The sequence below is a fragment of the Hemiscyllium ocellatum genome, chromosome 24 (genome assembly GCF_020745735.1).
Source record: "Hemiscyllium ocellatum isolate sHemOce1 chromosome 24, sHemOce1.pat.X.cur, whole genome shotgun sequence".
Lineage (NCBI taxonomy): Eukaryota > Metazoa > Chordata > Chondrichthyes > Orectolobiformes > Hemiscylliidae > Hemiscyllium > Hemiscyllium ocellatum.
This window is the reverse complement of record NC_083424.1, coordinates 36,248,207-36,264,615: the sequence shown is the minus strand read 5'-3', so window position 1 is coordinate 36,264,615 and position 16,409 is coordinate 36,248,207. Positions and strand designations below refer to the sequence as shown.

General features: G+C 41.8%; 1 protein-coding gene across 1 annotated transcript; it reads left to right on the top strand.

Moving 5' to 3' along the window:
- Positions 1 to 1,347: 1,347 nt before the first annotated feature.
- Positions 1,348 to 16,208, top strand: LOC132827364 (T-box transcription factor TBX5-like). Its single transcript, XM_060844019.1, has 7 exons — positions 1,348 to 1,442; positions 2,774 to 2,893; positions 3,462 to 3,609; positions 5,951 to 6,103; positions 9,783 to 9,874; positions 11,055 to 11,278; positions 15,622 to 16,208. Exons 1-7 carry the CDS (start codon positions 1,351 to 1,353, stop codon positions 16,206 to 16,208), a joined length of 1,416 nt encoding a protein of 471 aa, XP_060700002.1. The 5' UTR covers positions 1,348 to 1,350.
- Positions 16,209 to 16,409: the final 201 nt, after the last annotated feature.

The following is a 16,409-nucleotide window of genomic DNA, read 5'->3' as shown; positions in this document are numbered from 1 at the left end:
AAGAGCAAATCAGTTAAAATCCCCAAATTAAAGCAGCTGACAGTGTTTAACTCATACAAGAATTGAATCTAAATTGCACACCAGAGCAAGGACTAAATTCAGGTGGGAAAAGAAAATATTGATGCAACTTTACATTTGGTGGTGTCCTTAAATTGAGCTACGTTTGACCATTCTTAAAACTGCATGTTATTTCGAAAAGCATGCACTTGAGTATTTTGATTTTCAGTGGATTAGCCACGCTTCTGCAAACTGCTTGTTTTATGAGGACAGTCACATACTCGGTTGTTTCCTCACCCTGAGTGTATGCACCGTGAATGGTTCAACGTACTCAGTCTTGCCAAGGAAACAACAAGCATTGTAACAGCACGGCCTCAAGCTCGGGCTATTGTCGAAACTACCGACACTTTAACAAGGCAATAAAACTATTGGAAGAAATTGATATACCGCACAAAACACGGGTCTATAGGGTAGAGGAAATGTAATTGCTGCTTACACTCCAATCAAACGGTTGCTCAAAAGCTGCCTGGAATCTTATCTTTATTACTCTTTCCAGAAGTCCAGACGAATTTCGTGAATACCTCATTTATCTTTTGGAGTCAGCTAAGATTGACACTATCTCTTTTTATCCTCCTTCAATTTTCCATAACTTAATATAAAAGGCCTGCATTCTCGTTTAGTAGCTCTGGTTGGGAAACGTGTTCTTGCAGAGAGCGTTTCAGCCCTCTCTTTTCTTCTGGAGTTCTCTAAGATTGTTTTATTTTTGTCTGTTTGTCAGGAGGGAGCTCTGCTGTGTGATGCTCGCTATACGTTGACAAATTTAGCTCACAGTGCTTGGGTTGCGGAGCCTCTATTGCAAGGATTGTGTGGCGAGATATGGCGGAAACGGAGGAAGGCTTCGGACTGCCAGCAGCACCTCATAGCGAGCCTGAGCCCAATGAGCATTCATCTGAAAGTAAGCAGGACAGCCAACTTGGAGCCGCCAGCAAATCTCCCCCCTCACAACAAGCTACATACACTCAACAGGTTGGTCTTAGATACCCCTGACAAAAGCATCTGCAGTAGAGCACACTAAGTGCATGTTATTGCTTAACATGAATAACACCTAGGTGTTCCATATAAATGTCTAGAAATGTATCTCCGACACCTTTATTCCTGCTGGTGTACGCAGGGATCTGATTAGTTGATGTTGTTGTTTTTTGCAGAATTATGGCCTATTATTTCCAATATCTCTGAGCACATACATGGACCATTACAAATCTTGCTTCAGCACATTAGATTGCATTATTTGGCAGTAATGTATGACTTTAAGAATAGCTACATATTAACTGATATCTCCACTTATTATAGGGCATGGAAGGAATCAAGGTGTATTTGCATGAACGCGAGTTATGGTTGAAATTTCACGAAGTCGGAACCGAAATGATAATTACTAAAGCAGGAAGGTAAGGGCCTATCAATATATCACAACGCGAGGATCTCATAGTCGGTACTGTTTACAATGATCACGATCGCTTTCACCGCACAACCTTGGTCTAAAAACCGACTTATAAATTTTGCTCTGTCTAGACCTCATCGGATAGAACTATCTTAGTCCATTCAAAATTTGCTTAGTCCCAAAGGGAAATTTCTAAGTGTTTCTAAAGAGGGGAAAATAATAGATAATAACAGGGCTGTTCAACACTAAACAGATTCAGAGTGATCAATTTTTAATAAGAAATATTTAAAGTGACTGGTAAGAGCAAAGGCTGTCAGCCATGATGGAATAGCCAGGCACTTTACTAAATGTGAATAGCAGCTTCCAGAAATTGCATCGAAAACGCAAATTTTGACCTAACAGTGACTCTTTACATTGTGGTAACGATGATGCAAAGGGTTATCAGGAAACAGTTTACAACATTGCACAAACATGTCTTTAATGTACACAGATTCTTGAAATAAGAAAATATATTATTTACATGAAACCGTCTGCACACAGCCATTATGTCTGTATTGAATTCGATACCATATTTAAATATGACAAATGTCCTATTATTTGTATTTATACTATTTAAGAGCATTTAATATTCAAACAGGTCTTTACTTATTGATTGAAATGACTACATTGTGACATTTCTTATAAGGCTTCTATCTACTTTCATTCCATGTTACAAGATTTAGTTTAGTTCCCTCGTGGGCTTTCATTTTCATCCCATTTACGCTGAACGGGTGATAAATATTTATAAAGATCTACATATATTCAAGCTGTTCTTTGATAATTCAGCGAGACAATAAGTACAGCGTTTCCATTTAAAAAGCTCTTTAGTTCACTCCTAGTGCGACTTCTCACCGATTTAAATCGCATTCAGACTATTTGCCTTAAATATTTTGTAAACACGTCTAGCATTTGGAACCAACAGTCAAGTGTAGACGTCAGGAGGCGAAACATTAAGTTTTGTACGCATGTTACAAATTAGGCCATGATCGAAGCCATGTTTGTGTGTTACCTCGATGCATTAACGCCGCCGGTTTGTGGCTGTTACAATTCGTGTTTACTCTCCCAGATGCATTTCAGGTCGTCTTATGTCTCCTTCTGATTGAATAATTCCTGTTATTTAATTTGTCCTCTCAACGTTATTTAAAACAAAACCATACCATGTATAGCGAGTCAGCTTTTCTCTGGGACCATTGCCTTTTGCAAGTGCGCGATATTGATACTTTTCAGAATGAACATTTTGCCCACTTGTTATTCATGTACACAAAACTGGATTAGTCTCCCCCTACTCTCTCTCTTCAGGCGCATGTTTCCTAGTTACAAAGTGAAGGTGACCGGGTTAAATCCGAAGACAAAATACATCCTGCTAATGGACATTGTGCCAGCAGACGACCACCGTTACAAGTTCGCTGATAACAAATGGTAGGCGGTCTGCCTTATTTGCGTCTGGTCTGGTTCGTCACTTTCAGGACAAACAGGAAACAGTGCATGGCAGTTGGCCTGAATTGGTTCAAATTGTCATAGTATTAGGCTTTCAGCCATTGCTGCATTTTGGATGCTTAATATCGCGACCCGGTGAAATATGGAGGTGGATGTTCCGGATGTGTAAAAGGGACTTTGTGTTGCACAGTGAATGGCCGCTTCTACACAGCATGCGTTGATTGTATTTTTCAATACTGTGTTGTACAAAAGTTTGTTTCCAAGGGATGTGAAAACTGAAGTTTTATAATACGCCAAGCATTTTTAACGCAGTTAATTATGCTCTGTGAAATATCTGAAGCATTCAATTTATAGCGAGTATTGTATAAAATAGATTCCGAGTTTGATTTCACTCTGCGTAAAGTGCAGAGAGAATGAGACCTGTTCTGTCAACGGTATTGCAATTTACTAAACTGATTCGCGAAGGCAGCTCTGAGTCTGTGTTCTAGAGTGATGGCCAAAGTGTTACTTTGAGAAATCTGAATCGGTTCCATTACTTTATTTTCCCAAGGTCTGTGACTGGGAAAGCAGAGCCTGCAATGCCAGGCAGGTTGTACGTTCACCCAGATTCACCCGCTACCGGAGCCCACTGGATGAGACAATTAGTCTCCTTCCAAAAACTCAAGCTTACCAATAACCACCTCGACCCCTTCGGGCACGTAAGTGCGTCATTACTTGTGTTTTAAATTCTCTTTCTTTCCATCAAATGTCTAAAACCTTCAGTAGCCTGCAAAGCGTTTAAATCAGGCAGTCTTAGGAGAACATAATAATACAAAGTAGGATTGAAACTTGCTGGTCCTAAATTTAAAAACATCCCTAGTTATTTGAAATGAACTACTGCGTCTGCTTTTTCCAGTGATGAATGTAACTGGCGCGATGGTCAACTAAGAGTTCATTAGAGAGTTGGTGTGAACAGGTCGTTATGCTTTACATGAACGCTGTAGCCTAACGTGAATAGTGGTTGATGTTGGGTCACTTGGAAAGAATGGACATTGGCAGAGGTTCGATTTCAGTTGCAGCGGCGAAAGGTCGGGGGTGGGGGAGGGGGGAGGGGGTCCGAGACCCTTTCACGCAAACGAGGGTTTGCAAATCGCTTCTGAGAATCGACCCTTTCTCCACAACTGAAATTGACGGCTTCCTGCCTCAATGTGATGCTGTGCACTATGGGATGTGGAGCATTGCCATCATCTAAACAATAAGAGCGATATTGGAGAAGGTCGATTGGTTTAGCTAGTCTTGGGATGCTGTACAACACATTGTGCGAGTGTCGTTGCATTACAGACACCCAAGCACGCTTCTGCATTTTCAGTTTTGGCAGCTGACTGAAATCTGACAGAATTCCAGTACTTTTGTGTTACAAAAATGCGCTCAATTCCTCCATTTGACTTTAGCGTGTGGAGGTAGGCCATTCGGCCCATCGAGTCCACCACGATCCTCTGCAGAGCATCCCACCTAGGCTCACCCCTGCAATTCCCACGGCTAACGCAGTTAGCTTGCACATCTTTGGACACAATGGGCAGTTTAGCATGGCCAGTCCACCTAACCTCCACATCTTTGGACCCTGGGAGGAAACCGAAGCAGACAAAGGGAGAATGCGCAAACTCCACACAGACAGTCAGTCGCCCGTGGGTGGAATCGAACTCGGGTCCCAGGCACTGTGAGGTAGCAGTGCGAACCACTGAACCAACTAACTGCAAAACCAAGGTAGAGAACATATTGTTAGCTGCGCCAGCAAAGGCGACGGGAGGGTATAAACTACTTCGATTATTTAGAGCTAAGAATGCGGTTCTAAATCCGAAGCATTGCGCCCGTAGAATTCAGGTCGACGTTGATGAGTGAACGTTCATAATAGAGAGCCGTGCTAGACACGATGCACTGCGTTTGACAACGGTAGCCTTGGAAACTGCCTTGCAAAACTGGAAGCTCTGTGAAGGCCAGCCTTTCCCTACTGTGAAAAGGCGGCGAACACACACTCAAAAATCTCTAAACAAATGGATGGAGGGGGAAACAATGAGAAATTCATTCAACAAATTGCGAGATGAAACCAGCACTGGTAGCCTCTCAATTAAGCGGGATGTAATGAAATTAAAAATCATTAGATCGTTCACCACTGATGTCTAGGGCTTATGGGGCTGTCAGAGCAATTTAACTAAGCCTGGGGGATGAGAGCGACTCCGAGTGGAGATGACTTGCAGGGTCTGCAATGGCGGGACAGGCAGCGTCTTTGTGTCGCCAGATTCCCTCCGATATTCTAACCGCCCCCCACCTCCCTTCACCAACAATCTGTACGATCTTGGAATAATTGGAGGAAGAAAGTCTTCAGAACACCACTTTGATATTATCACAATCTTGCAACTAGAATTGTACACCCTCCCCCTCAGTTCTCCCACCGAGTACAGGTTACAATGCCGCCCAGTAAAACAAACACAACACCGCCACCTTGAAGAAATCTGTTAGCATAGAGATGTACAGCATGGAAACAGACCCTTCGGTCCAACCTGTCCAGATATCCCAACCCAATCTAGTCCCACCTGCCAGCACCCGCCCATATCCCTCCAAAACCTTCCTATTCATATACATCATCCTTTTAAATGTTGTAATGTTACTTCTGCGGCTGGGAATCGAACCTGCGGCGGTGAGAGCGCCGAATCCTAACCACTAGAACACCAGGGAGATACCTGCTATCAAGATCCGTCGATGGTGACAAAGATTTGTTCCCGTTCAATTGAAGACCAGCAAGGGGCAGGGGAGGGAGTTAAGGAGAAGGCACCTGTTAAATATCTTTTTTGGCTTTCAAGTGGAATATCGGTTGGGCCATTGTAAGGACCTCATGTCCTTTCTTCAAGTCTGTGCATGACCCCCCCCCCCCCGCTCTCAATGAGCTTTGAAACACCGTTCCAGCGATATCTCCCCCCCCCCCATTAATAGTTTGGCTAAACCACTAACACCAATGTGCGGTGGCTGATGTTTTAAAAAATACTGCATTTGTTTCGTTCATAGATTATTCTAAACTCGATGCACAAATACCAGCCCAGGCTGCACATTGTAAAAGCTGACGAAAACAACGGGTTCGGTTCCAAGAACACCGCTTTCTGTACGCACGCTTTCTCGGAAACCGCCTTTATTGCGGTCACGTCCTACCAGAACCACAAGGTAAGCTTTTACAGATAAAAGCAGCTTTGACAAAGGGTCAGTCAGACTCGAAACGTCAGCTCTTTTCTCGCCTTACAGCTGCTGCCAGACCTGCTGAGATTTTCCAGCATTTTCTCTTTTGGTTTAAGCTTTTGCAGAGCCGGTTCGACCTGCACTGGCCCAGTCACAGCTCTGCTGTTTGAGATGCTGTCCTTGCTAAGAACAGGGCTATCAGGGACCTCGTTTAAAATAACGACAGTGGCTGCCTCTCATGAGCAACCTGCAGGTATATATGGGCCTCAATGTAAACTTTAACGTGTAGCTTCAGCACTGAACTTGAACCGTTAATTTGACTCAGGATCATCCACCTAGTCGATGGTTTAAAGATCACGTTTGCATTTTACTGCACAGTATAAAGCAATATACCGGCAACATCTGGAAAAAATAAAGTAGATTGACACCGGGATAGAAAGCCTGCAAAGAACAAAAAAAAGGGTTCAGCCTCATAATTAACTAGTCCCATAAGTTCATCAGTCTCGCCTCTTTTCCGATGCCAGTGGCTCTGTTACGTATGTTTTTGTTTCAGTCTTTGCTCTTTATTTGGTCTATCTATATATTTCACGCCCCTCCTTGAGTTTGGAATGGGGATACGTTCATCATTCCTCTTATGTGAAATGTCTAGCCGAAATGTTAATTTCCGCCTCCATTGTAATAACTTCAGAATTAGCTGAGAGTTACAGTTTCCTTGATCAACCATCACTTAAGGTCTATGTCATTTGAGGGATCCTAGCCGTTTCCCGTCAAAGACCCCTGTTCAATTGCAGGTAAGAATCTGTCGGTGGTTAGAAAGCGAAGCAAGCGCTTCCTCCGGTAAAAGAAATCGGTCAGAGGCTCGGTACCGGTTAAGGTAAAGACTGTTTCCCTTAACTGTCGAACTCAAAGGTGAAACGGAACTACGAAGTATAACCTTAATGAGAAAAATAACATAAATTATGCGATTCTGAAGTCCCAAAGTTTTGTAGGAAAGGACTGCATTATTTCAGTTTTGGGTGAAGTATTATTGCAGGTTAACTGTATTCATTTCTTCAAGTACACATTCACAACGATCTGGAAACGAAATAGAAACTCTAGCACCCTGGGGAATGTTAGGATAATTACAGAACGGAATTAACTTTCACAAAGAAGCTCTCAAAAGCAAACCGTCTGTAACCCAAATCAGTTTTAATATTTCATGGACTCCTGTTCGCCCAGTTTCCTGAGAAAATGAGTCAAACTGAATCAATAAACCTTCGTCTTTATGTGACACTGTCGGCCCCAAACATTCAAACAGTAGGTCGCACTCATCGCTCACCCTTACAATTGTTTCGAAAATGTTCAAACATTGAGCATATTACATTTGTAATTTGTTATAATTATAAACTATTCATGTTTCAAATGTATAACGTTAAGTTTTGGCTCCAGTTGTGTTTCTTTAATACTTTGAAGTGTTGAATAAAAGGCGGTCGGTGAAATTAGCAAGAAAATAGCCATGATAAATATTTTATTCATGTTGTTCCAGACGGCGTCTTTTCCAACATACAATTTTCTAAAACATAAATAGCGTATTTGATTTAGAACTTGAAATCCGGACTGACCGCTCACTATTAACTATAAGTTTGGAAGGTATTGTCTTTTTTTAACGCAATGTAGGATGGCTTTTAGAATCATAATGTCATCTCAGTTGAATTTCCTTCATTTGACGACATTTCTCTAAACGCCGAGTCCTCGAGGTGTGTCTGGTTAATTTCTTGTTAATTTAAATTCACTTCAAGCTGAAAGTTCAGAGATTTGGAAGTAGGGAGCACATTGCATATGAAGAATCTGTTGGCATGGAAAATGTTAGCCAACATTCGATCCGGTTAGAAACGAATAAAACAGTTGACGTTGTAGAAACCTCCACGAAATTTGCATGTGGTGTATGCCTTAAATAAGGGAAGATTTAATGGTCGAATTAAACATCAGGCGCACAGGTGTATCAATTCACTCACTCTATGCATTTCAGTTGCGTGAAATACTGCCTTTAGACTTTACCTAGCAGTTTGTCAACTTAAATAATGACTATCCACAAGCATTACACCTTGCGTCGTTGTGGTTTTATTAATTTGCCATAGATATGCTACTTGTACAGGCCAGGTTCTATATTGTTAAAAATCACACAACACCAGGTTATAGTCCAACAGGTTTAATTGGAAGCACTAGCTTTCGGAGCGCCGCTCCTTTATAGGTGGTTGTCACAACCTGATGAAGGAGCAGCGCTCCGAAAGCTAGTGCTTCCTATTAAACCTGTTGGACTATAACCTGGTGTTGTGTGATTTTTAACTTTGTACACACCAGTCCAACACCGGCATCTCCAAATCAGATTCTATGTTAATTTTCAATGGGAAAGGACTAATTGAGTTAAGTAGGCGAAAGTGAGGCCTGCAGATGCTGGAGATTAGAATCGAGAGTGTGGTGCTGGAAAAGCACAGCAGGTCAGGCAGCATCCGAGGAGTAGGAGAGCCGACGTTTTGGGCAAAAGCCTTTCATCAGGAATGAGAATTGAGCTAAGTGCTGACTAGGGCGGAAGTTATATTGGCAATACCTCGTTCAGATGTGTGGTTGGTGTTTATCCCCATCACTTGATAGAGCCAATGCTGCCAATTCAGGCCAACTTTCAAACAATTCAAACAAAGGGCCTTTGAGCACTTCCGCTTGTAGAGCACGCGGGAGAAGCAAATACAAAGCATATCTAAAAGCAAATACTGGGGAAGTTGGAGATCGAAAATAAGAACAGATCGTGCTCCAGAAACTCAGCAGCTTTGGCAGTTTTAGTGGAAAGAGGAACATAGCTACCATTTGGAGTCCAGTATGGGACTTGTTCAAGCAAGAAAAAACATAGCGGACTGGAAACGTTAACTGGTTTTGTCTCCACAGCTGCTATCAGATCTGATGAGTTTCTCCGACACTGATTTTAATATGAACGAGTGTATATATATATATATGTTTGTGTGTATGTGTTCGTTCTATCCACAACCACCTGATGAAGGAGCGTCGCTCCGAAAGCTAGTGCTTCCAATTAAACCTGTTGGACTATAACCTGGTGTTGTGTCATTTTTAACTTTGTACACCCCAGTCCAACACCGGCATCTCCAAATCATTCGTTCCATCTAGCTTTGTAATAGACCTTTGAGCTAAGCTGATAACTATATTGCTCAAAAGTCGAGCTCCAATTTCCTTTGGTGATTTGGCTTCTCTGCCTCGCTGGAGTCAGACCTAGCGAAGCCACGCTCTCGTATCTCCATCGGAGTACACACCAAACCACATCCTATGTACACAAACACGGTCACAAGGCTTGGATTCCACTCTTGTCTTACATAGCTCTTCATTTTCTGAGAAAGGGTCACTGGACCGGAAACATTAACTCTGATTTCTCTCCACAGATGCTGCCAAACCTGCTGAGCTTTTTCTGTTGGTGTTTCTGATTTCCAGCATTCGCAGTTCTGTCGTTTTTTTACACCTCTTTAAACCGAATCAGGCGAGGCTGACTGCACTTTGAAATCCTGTTTTCACCTGGCATCTGGTTCAATATTAAGAAAGTACGGAGGATGTACTCGCTTTCCGACAAAATGTATTTTATTTTCATGCGACATAAAATATTCAAAATTATTTTTCTCTCATTTAGATTACGCAGCTCAAAATCGAGAATAACCCTTTTGCAAAGGGATTTCGAGGAAGTGATGACATGGAGCTGCACAGAATGTCCCGCATGCAAAGGTGAGACACACATACACACGAGAGCGATGGCGAGAAGTCGAGCTGAAACCATTATGTCTGGGATGAGATATAAACGAATTTGCATCAGTTTCGTTAATCCCATCACTTTCACGACAATGCTGCACACTCTTGCTGCATTAGGCGCTGTGAGGATTGGCGTTTTGTATACAGACGCAGGGACAATTTAGATTAGAGTGGTGCTGGAAACGCACAGCAGGTCAGGCAGCATCCGAGGAGCAGAAAAATCGATGTTTCAGGCAAAAGCCCTTCATCAAGAATGGAGGCAGGGAGCCTCCAGGGTGGAAAGATAAATGGAGGGGTGTGGTGGGGGGAGGGGGAGGCGCAATTGTTGGATCAATTAGATGCAGGACAAGGTTCATTGTCACATTACGACTGTGTAAATGTGATTAGATAGGCGCTAATCTTGCGAGGAATGAAAAATAGAGACTTGCATTTATGTAGCACCTTTTACGAGCTCTAAATATCCCGAAACGCTTTACAAACAATGAAAAGTGGTCACTATTGCAATGTGTCGAATTTAGTAAAGATTAAGATGTGATTTCCTTTGAACCGCTCGCCGACCTTTTAATGGTATCCTGTTAGAAATTAACAGTCAAGTCAAAATTTTGGAAGGTTGGATGCTCTTTCCAATGCGTGAAAATGCTATTGCAGACAATTAACGGGAGCCAAACTTGGCCTTCCGTCTGCACTTTGGAGGCCACCCTCTCGGAAGCCCAGTCCCGACCCAAGTCCTGTCTACTGTCATTCAAATATACCGATCGGACGTCCGATGTCTTTGTATGCGAGCCTGTGCCCAAATAGAGTTTTGATGCAATTTATTGCAGGCGCTGAAAACGACAGGATCTTTATTTGAAACTGTAAGAATCCTGGAACGCAGAGGAGTCCATTCGGCCGATTATACAAGTTCTAGTTCCGTGAATGAGTTTTCCAATTGATTCCACACCCTCTCCTTTTTTCCTATAGTACTTGCAAATTGGCGAGTGAACGCACACAAGAACAGGCAGAATTATTTAAACAAAAAAAAATCCAAAAGATTCATTGTGATTTTTCAGAGAATCTTTCGAAATAGCGTATGCAATGCTTAGGAAGTACCAGCAGACGTATTGTTTGTCTTTCCACTTGGTTTTCAACGTCTTTATATTTTGTAATCTGGTTACAGTAAAGAATACCCTGTGGTTCCCAGGAGCACGGTCAGACAACGCGTGGGCTCGACAGCGAATCACTTCAGTGGAGAAGTGCGTGTGTTGCCTGTGTCGAACAGCCTAAACTCACAATATCAATGCGAGAACGGGGTTTCCAGTTCGACACAGGAGCTGTTGCCTCCCAACCCGTACTCAGTCTGCCAGGAGCAGGGCCCTCTTTACCACTGCACCAAGAGGAAAGGTCAGATACTGTACTGCGCGGAACTTCCTTCAAACTTTCTGTTACTTTCAATGTCAATTTCCTCTCCGTGTCACCCACAAATGTTGCATCATCAAGAGCATCAGAAACGACTTTCTGGTTCTGGTGACCGTAATAAGCACCAACATCTCATTACAGAGGAAACAACAGATTTAAAGAATAAACTGACAGGTTGTCTTCTGCCTCAAGACTTCCCACTGGGAGATCTAAGCCGTCTCTTCTGTGGGTGGCTTCTCTCAGTAACCAGTTATCTGATCCTCTCGCGTGTCAAACAAATAAACAATTCTCGGGGGTTCACAGGCAAGTTGGAATGCTGTGACGTGAGAAAGGCATGTGATCTTCTCAGCTCTAGTTTCACCTCACACAGGCTGGCCTTGTCAATGTTTCGTTTTACCTCTGAGGTGCATTTTAGTGATAATTCATTGCATGGAAGCTGGAAGCAAGAAATAGCTTCTGTGACGTCTGCTGTGGTTAGCACTGCTGCCTCACAGCTCCAGGGACACAGTTCGATTCCATCCTCGGGCAACTGTTTACACATTCTCCCAGTGTCTACACGGGCTTCCTCCCGGTGCCCAGGTTTCCTCCTACAGTCCAAAAAATGTGCAGGTTAGGTGGATTGGCCAAGCTAAATTGTGTTCCCATAATGCCCTACGGGGCATCCTATAGTGTTCAAGGATGTGTAGATTAGGTGCTTTAGCCATGGGAAATGCAGGGTTACAGGGAAAAGGTAGGGAGATGGGTTTGGGTGGGATGCTCTTTGGAGCGTCGGTGTGGAGGTGTTGGACTAAATGGCCAGTTTCCACACTGTAGGATTCTGTGGTAGGAGTAGGTTTCAGGAAAAGACCCAGAATTTCCTAACAAAGATACAAAGCCATTCTGCACATGAGGTGTATTTGCCAACTGTACAAGGTTGGTAAAACAAATGCACATTCAAAATGGTAAAAAAAATGGAGAGCTACATTGATTGCTAATCTAGAGCTGATGAAATATCAGTACCAGCACATGTGTGTTGTGTTATGGTAGAGATAGGTGTCGGGGAGCAGGGTGAGGTGGAAGCAATAGGCTAGACCATAAGAAGTAGGAACAGGAGAAGGCTGTTTGATCCCTCAAGTCTGGTGTGACATTCAATAGGATCGTGGATGATCCTATTTACATCAGTAAAAGGAACATGTGTCTTTAGATGGCACATTTCAGAACTTCAGGATGCTTCAAAATATCTTGCAAATGATGAAGAAATTTTAAACCTTTAGTCACAGCTAAATGATAGAAAATGCAGGAACTAATAAAGCTGTGGTAATATTCACCAGACAGGGTAGACAAAGATATTATTTCCACTGGTTGGGGATTCTAGAATGAGGGACATAGACTGAGAATTTGGGTCAGACTATTTTGGAGTCATGTCACAGCAGTGGATGCTGGGTCAGTTGGTAATTTTAAATCTGAGGCAGATAAAGTTTTAATGAACAGAAGTATTAAGGGATATGGGCCAAAGCAGGTATATGGAGTTAAGCCACAGATCAGCTATGATCTCAATGAATGGTGGAAGAGGCTCGAAGGCTGAATGGACTACTCTTGTTCTCATGTTCATTTTATTTTTTCAATGATATTAGTGTTGAGGGGTAAGCGTTCTTTTAGGCACTGGAGAGAAGTCAAATAAAAATGGAAATCTGAAACAAAAACAGATTTGTTTCCTTGGGAAACTCAACTGGTCGGATGGCATTTGTGAAGAAAGAAACAATTAATATTTCAAATCTGATATGACTCTTCTTCAGAACTTTCATTGTTCAAGAGTCACATTAGATTCAAAGTGTCAACTCTCTCTCCACAGATACTCCCAGACCTGTTGAGTATATCTAGCCCTATCTGTTTTCATTGGGATGAACTTCCCAGCCTTTCTTTGAAACGTGCTGTGGTATCCATTCTGTCCACCTGATGGTTGAACAGCTCATTTTTTAAGATTGTGGGAAATGTGAGTGCAGCACAAACTCCATATTGTGCAGGTCCATCAGTGTAGGCTTTTATAATATCTTTACAGGACATACTAAAACAATATGCAGCACAATGAGAGTGAATAGTGAACTATTTTATTCTGGTATATACTTGGTTTTTAAAAAAATACCAAAATTCTTGGTTTGGTTTCTACATGTAGATTAAGTTTTACCTAAAGAGATTCATGATGAAGGGAAATGGGAAGAATAAATTGAGACTGATGGATTGGATAGTCAGAACATGACTACCAATTCTTATTTTTTAAACTGGGCATAGCTGGCTGGGTCAGCATTTATTTCCTATCCCTTGTTGCCCTTGAGAAGGTGATGATAAGCTGCCATTGAATTGTTGCAGTTTGATGTAGGGCAAACTCACAATGGCAATAGGGAGGGTGTTCAAGGATTTTGACCTCGTAACACTGAAGAATGGCAATATGCATCAAAGGCTGGTGATTGGCTTGCAGGGAAACTGGCAAATATATCTGCTTCTTTTGTTCCTCTAGATTGCAGTGGTTGTGGGTTTGGAAGGTGCTGTCTAAAGGTTCTTGGTGTAATCTGTAGATGGTGCACACTGCTGCTACTGAGTGTTCATGGTGAATGGAATAAATCATGCTGACGTGGTGCTAATGCAGCAGGTTGCTTTATCCAAGGTGGTTTCAAGTTTCTTGGGTGTTGTTGGAGCTGCACTCATCCAGGTAATTGGGAGGATTCCTTCAAACTCCTGTCTTGTGCCTTATCGGTCAGGAAGTGAATTACATCCTGCAAGATTCCAAGGTTCTGACCTGCTCTTTTATACACAGTACTTTATGGCTAGGCCAGTTAATTTCAGGTTAATAGTAACCCATAGGATTTTGACAGTGACAATAATGTCATTAAATATAAGAATGATGGTTATATCATCTCTTGTTGGAGATGGTTCTTGTCAGGCACTTGTATGGTATGAATATTCTTTGCTACTTGTCAGCTCAAGCCTGGATATTGTTCTGGTCTTGCTGCATTTGTGTTTGAATAAGTAACTCTTAAGCAAGTTGTACCTGAAACTAATTCTGATTCAACTTAGAGTCAGCCAGTTATGTCTGAGAGAGGAGAAAATTCAGTTTTAGGTCAATGGTAAAATCAGTCCTGGTGAAAGAAAGTTTTTCAGTTTTGGGTCAAGATGAGTTAAAGTCCTTTCTCAAGTTCTGAATTTTTGAGTCAAGAAATTAGCTATCTTCATAGCTAAAGTAAACCAGTGTGTACATTAGATTTATGAAAAAATGGAAAATAAATTGCATTGAATTTTAAATATGTAACATATCCTTTAAGGAGGAAGGACTAAAATAATTTTTTTGTGGCTATTCATTTATATGTGTATAGAGTAGAAAAAAGTCATTTAGTTTGCTGTTGACTCCATTTGCTTCAAATTGTTTTAGCCTGTCCTGCAAAGATACTGTAGTTTATGATCAGGTCTGTGGAGTGGGCTTGAACCCATTATCTTCTAATTCAGAAATGCCTAAAGGGAAATGGGTCCTTAAGTCTTATGTGACCTTGCAATGTCCACCCATAACATTACTGGTAAACAGTTTATAAGGACACTTGCATCGACTACAAAAGGTTAACATGCAGGTATTGTAATTAATGAGGAAGATTTAATAGAATGTAATGATTAATCACAAGAGGAATTTAATACAAAAGCAAGGAAATTGTGCTTTAGTTATAAAATACATTATGAGACAATTTCTGAAGTACAACGTATATTTTGGTCTCGTTGTTAAGGAAGGATGTCAATGCATTAAAAGTAGTTCAAAGAAGATTTACTAAACTAATGTCTGGAATGGGTGCACGGTTTTATGGTGAAAGTGTGGGACAGGCTAGGCTTGCATTCACTGCAGTTTACAACAATAACTGGGGACTTGATTGAAACATATAAGATCCTGTGGAATCTTGACAGGGTGGCTGTGAGAGAGATGTCTGCTCTTGTGGAAGAGTCTATAGCTAGGGGTCACTGCTAAAAATAAAGGCTCCTTTTTAAAGACAGAGATAAGGAGAATTATTTTGTCAGAAGGTTGTGAATCTTTGAATCTCTCTTCCTCAAAAGGCAATGGAAGTCCTCAGGTATTTTTAAGGGAACAGTCCATTGATTCTTGATAAGCAAGAGGTTGAATGTGGAGAATCAGATCATCCACAGTTTTACTGAATGGTGGAGCCAGCTCAAGGGGCTAAGTGGCCTACTCCTGCTCCTAATTCATATACGTTTACAAATTCATTGATTGAACAAAAACAATGCTTCTCATAAGTGAATTGGTGATTGCTTATTAATTGAAATCTTATTCTGTACTGACTTATTTTTGAAAGCAGTGGATGAAGATTGCAACTCGACAGAACACCCATACAAGAAGTCATATATCGAAAGCTCTCCTCCAGAGGATGACCCATTCTACAGGTCCTCAAGTTACTCCCAACAGCAAAGTCTTACTCCCTCTTATAGGACTGACTCAGCACAGCGACAAGCATGTATGTATGCTGGCTCAACAGCAGACACAGACCCCGGCTCTAGCCTTGATGACATTCATTGTAATGCTTGGGCTACTGTTCCCTCATACAGCAGCTGCACAGTTACGACAATGCAACCCATGGACAGACTGCCATACCAACACTTTTCAGCGCATTTCACCTCAGGTCCATTAATGCCTCGCATCTCTGGAGTTGCCAACCATACGTCTCCACAGATAGGGGACACTCACAACATGTTTCAACATCAGAGCTCAGTTTCACATCAGCCCATAGTTCGGCCATGTGCCCCTCAAGCTGGGATCCAGTCTGCAAGCAATCTTCAACCTGCTGACTACTTGTATCCACATGGCATGTCAAGAACCCTCTCACCACATCAGTACCATTCAGTACCTGGAGTGGGCATAGTGCCTGAATGGACTGAAAACAGCTAATTCAAAGAATTCTCCATTGATCTGACATACATGAATGTTTGCATTTGTTGAAGTTGGACATTGTTTCAAGCAATATTTAAAAATACCAAACCCGACTGTACATTTTAATGATAAAACTTTATATAATGACATATATTTGATTTATTCTTCATTGCCCACTCCAACCACTATTTATCTGAATGAAATTGAAATTGTTATTAG

What these genes read in the sequence shown, in the direction of transcription:
- LOC132827364 (XM_060844019.1), top strand. Translation starts at nt 1,351, where the DNA reads ATGGAAGGAATCAAGGTGTATTTGCATGAACGCGAGTTATGGTTGAAA. An exon ending in ACCTCGACCCCTTCGGGCAC is followed by an intron (nt 3,610 to 5,950) that starts GTAAGTGCGTCA and finishes TTTCGTTCATAG; the next exon opens with ATTATTCTAAACTCGATGCA. An exon ending in CGTCCTACCAGAACCACAAG is followed by an intron (nt 6,104 to 9,782) that starts GTAAGCTTTTAC and finishes TCTCTCATTTAG; the next exon opens with ATTACGCAGCTCAAAATCGA.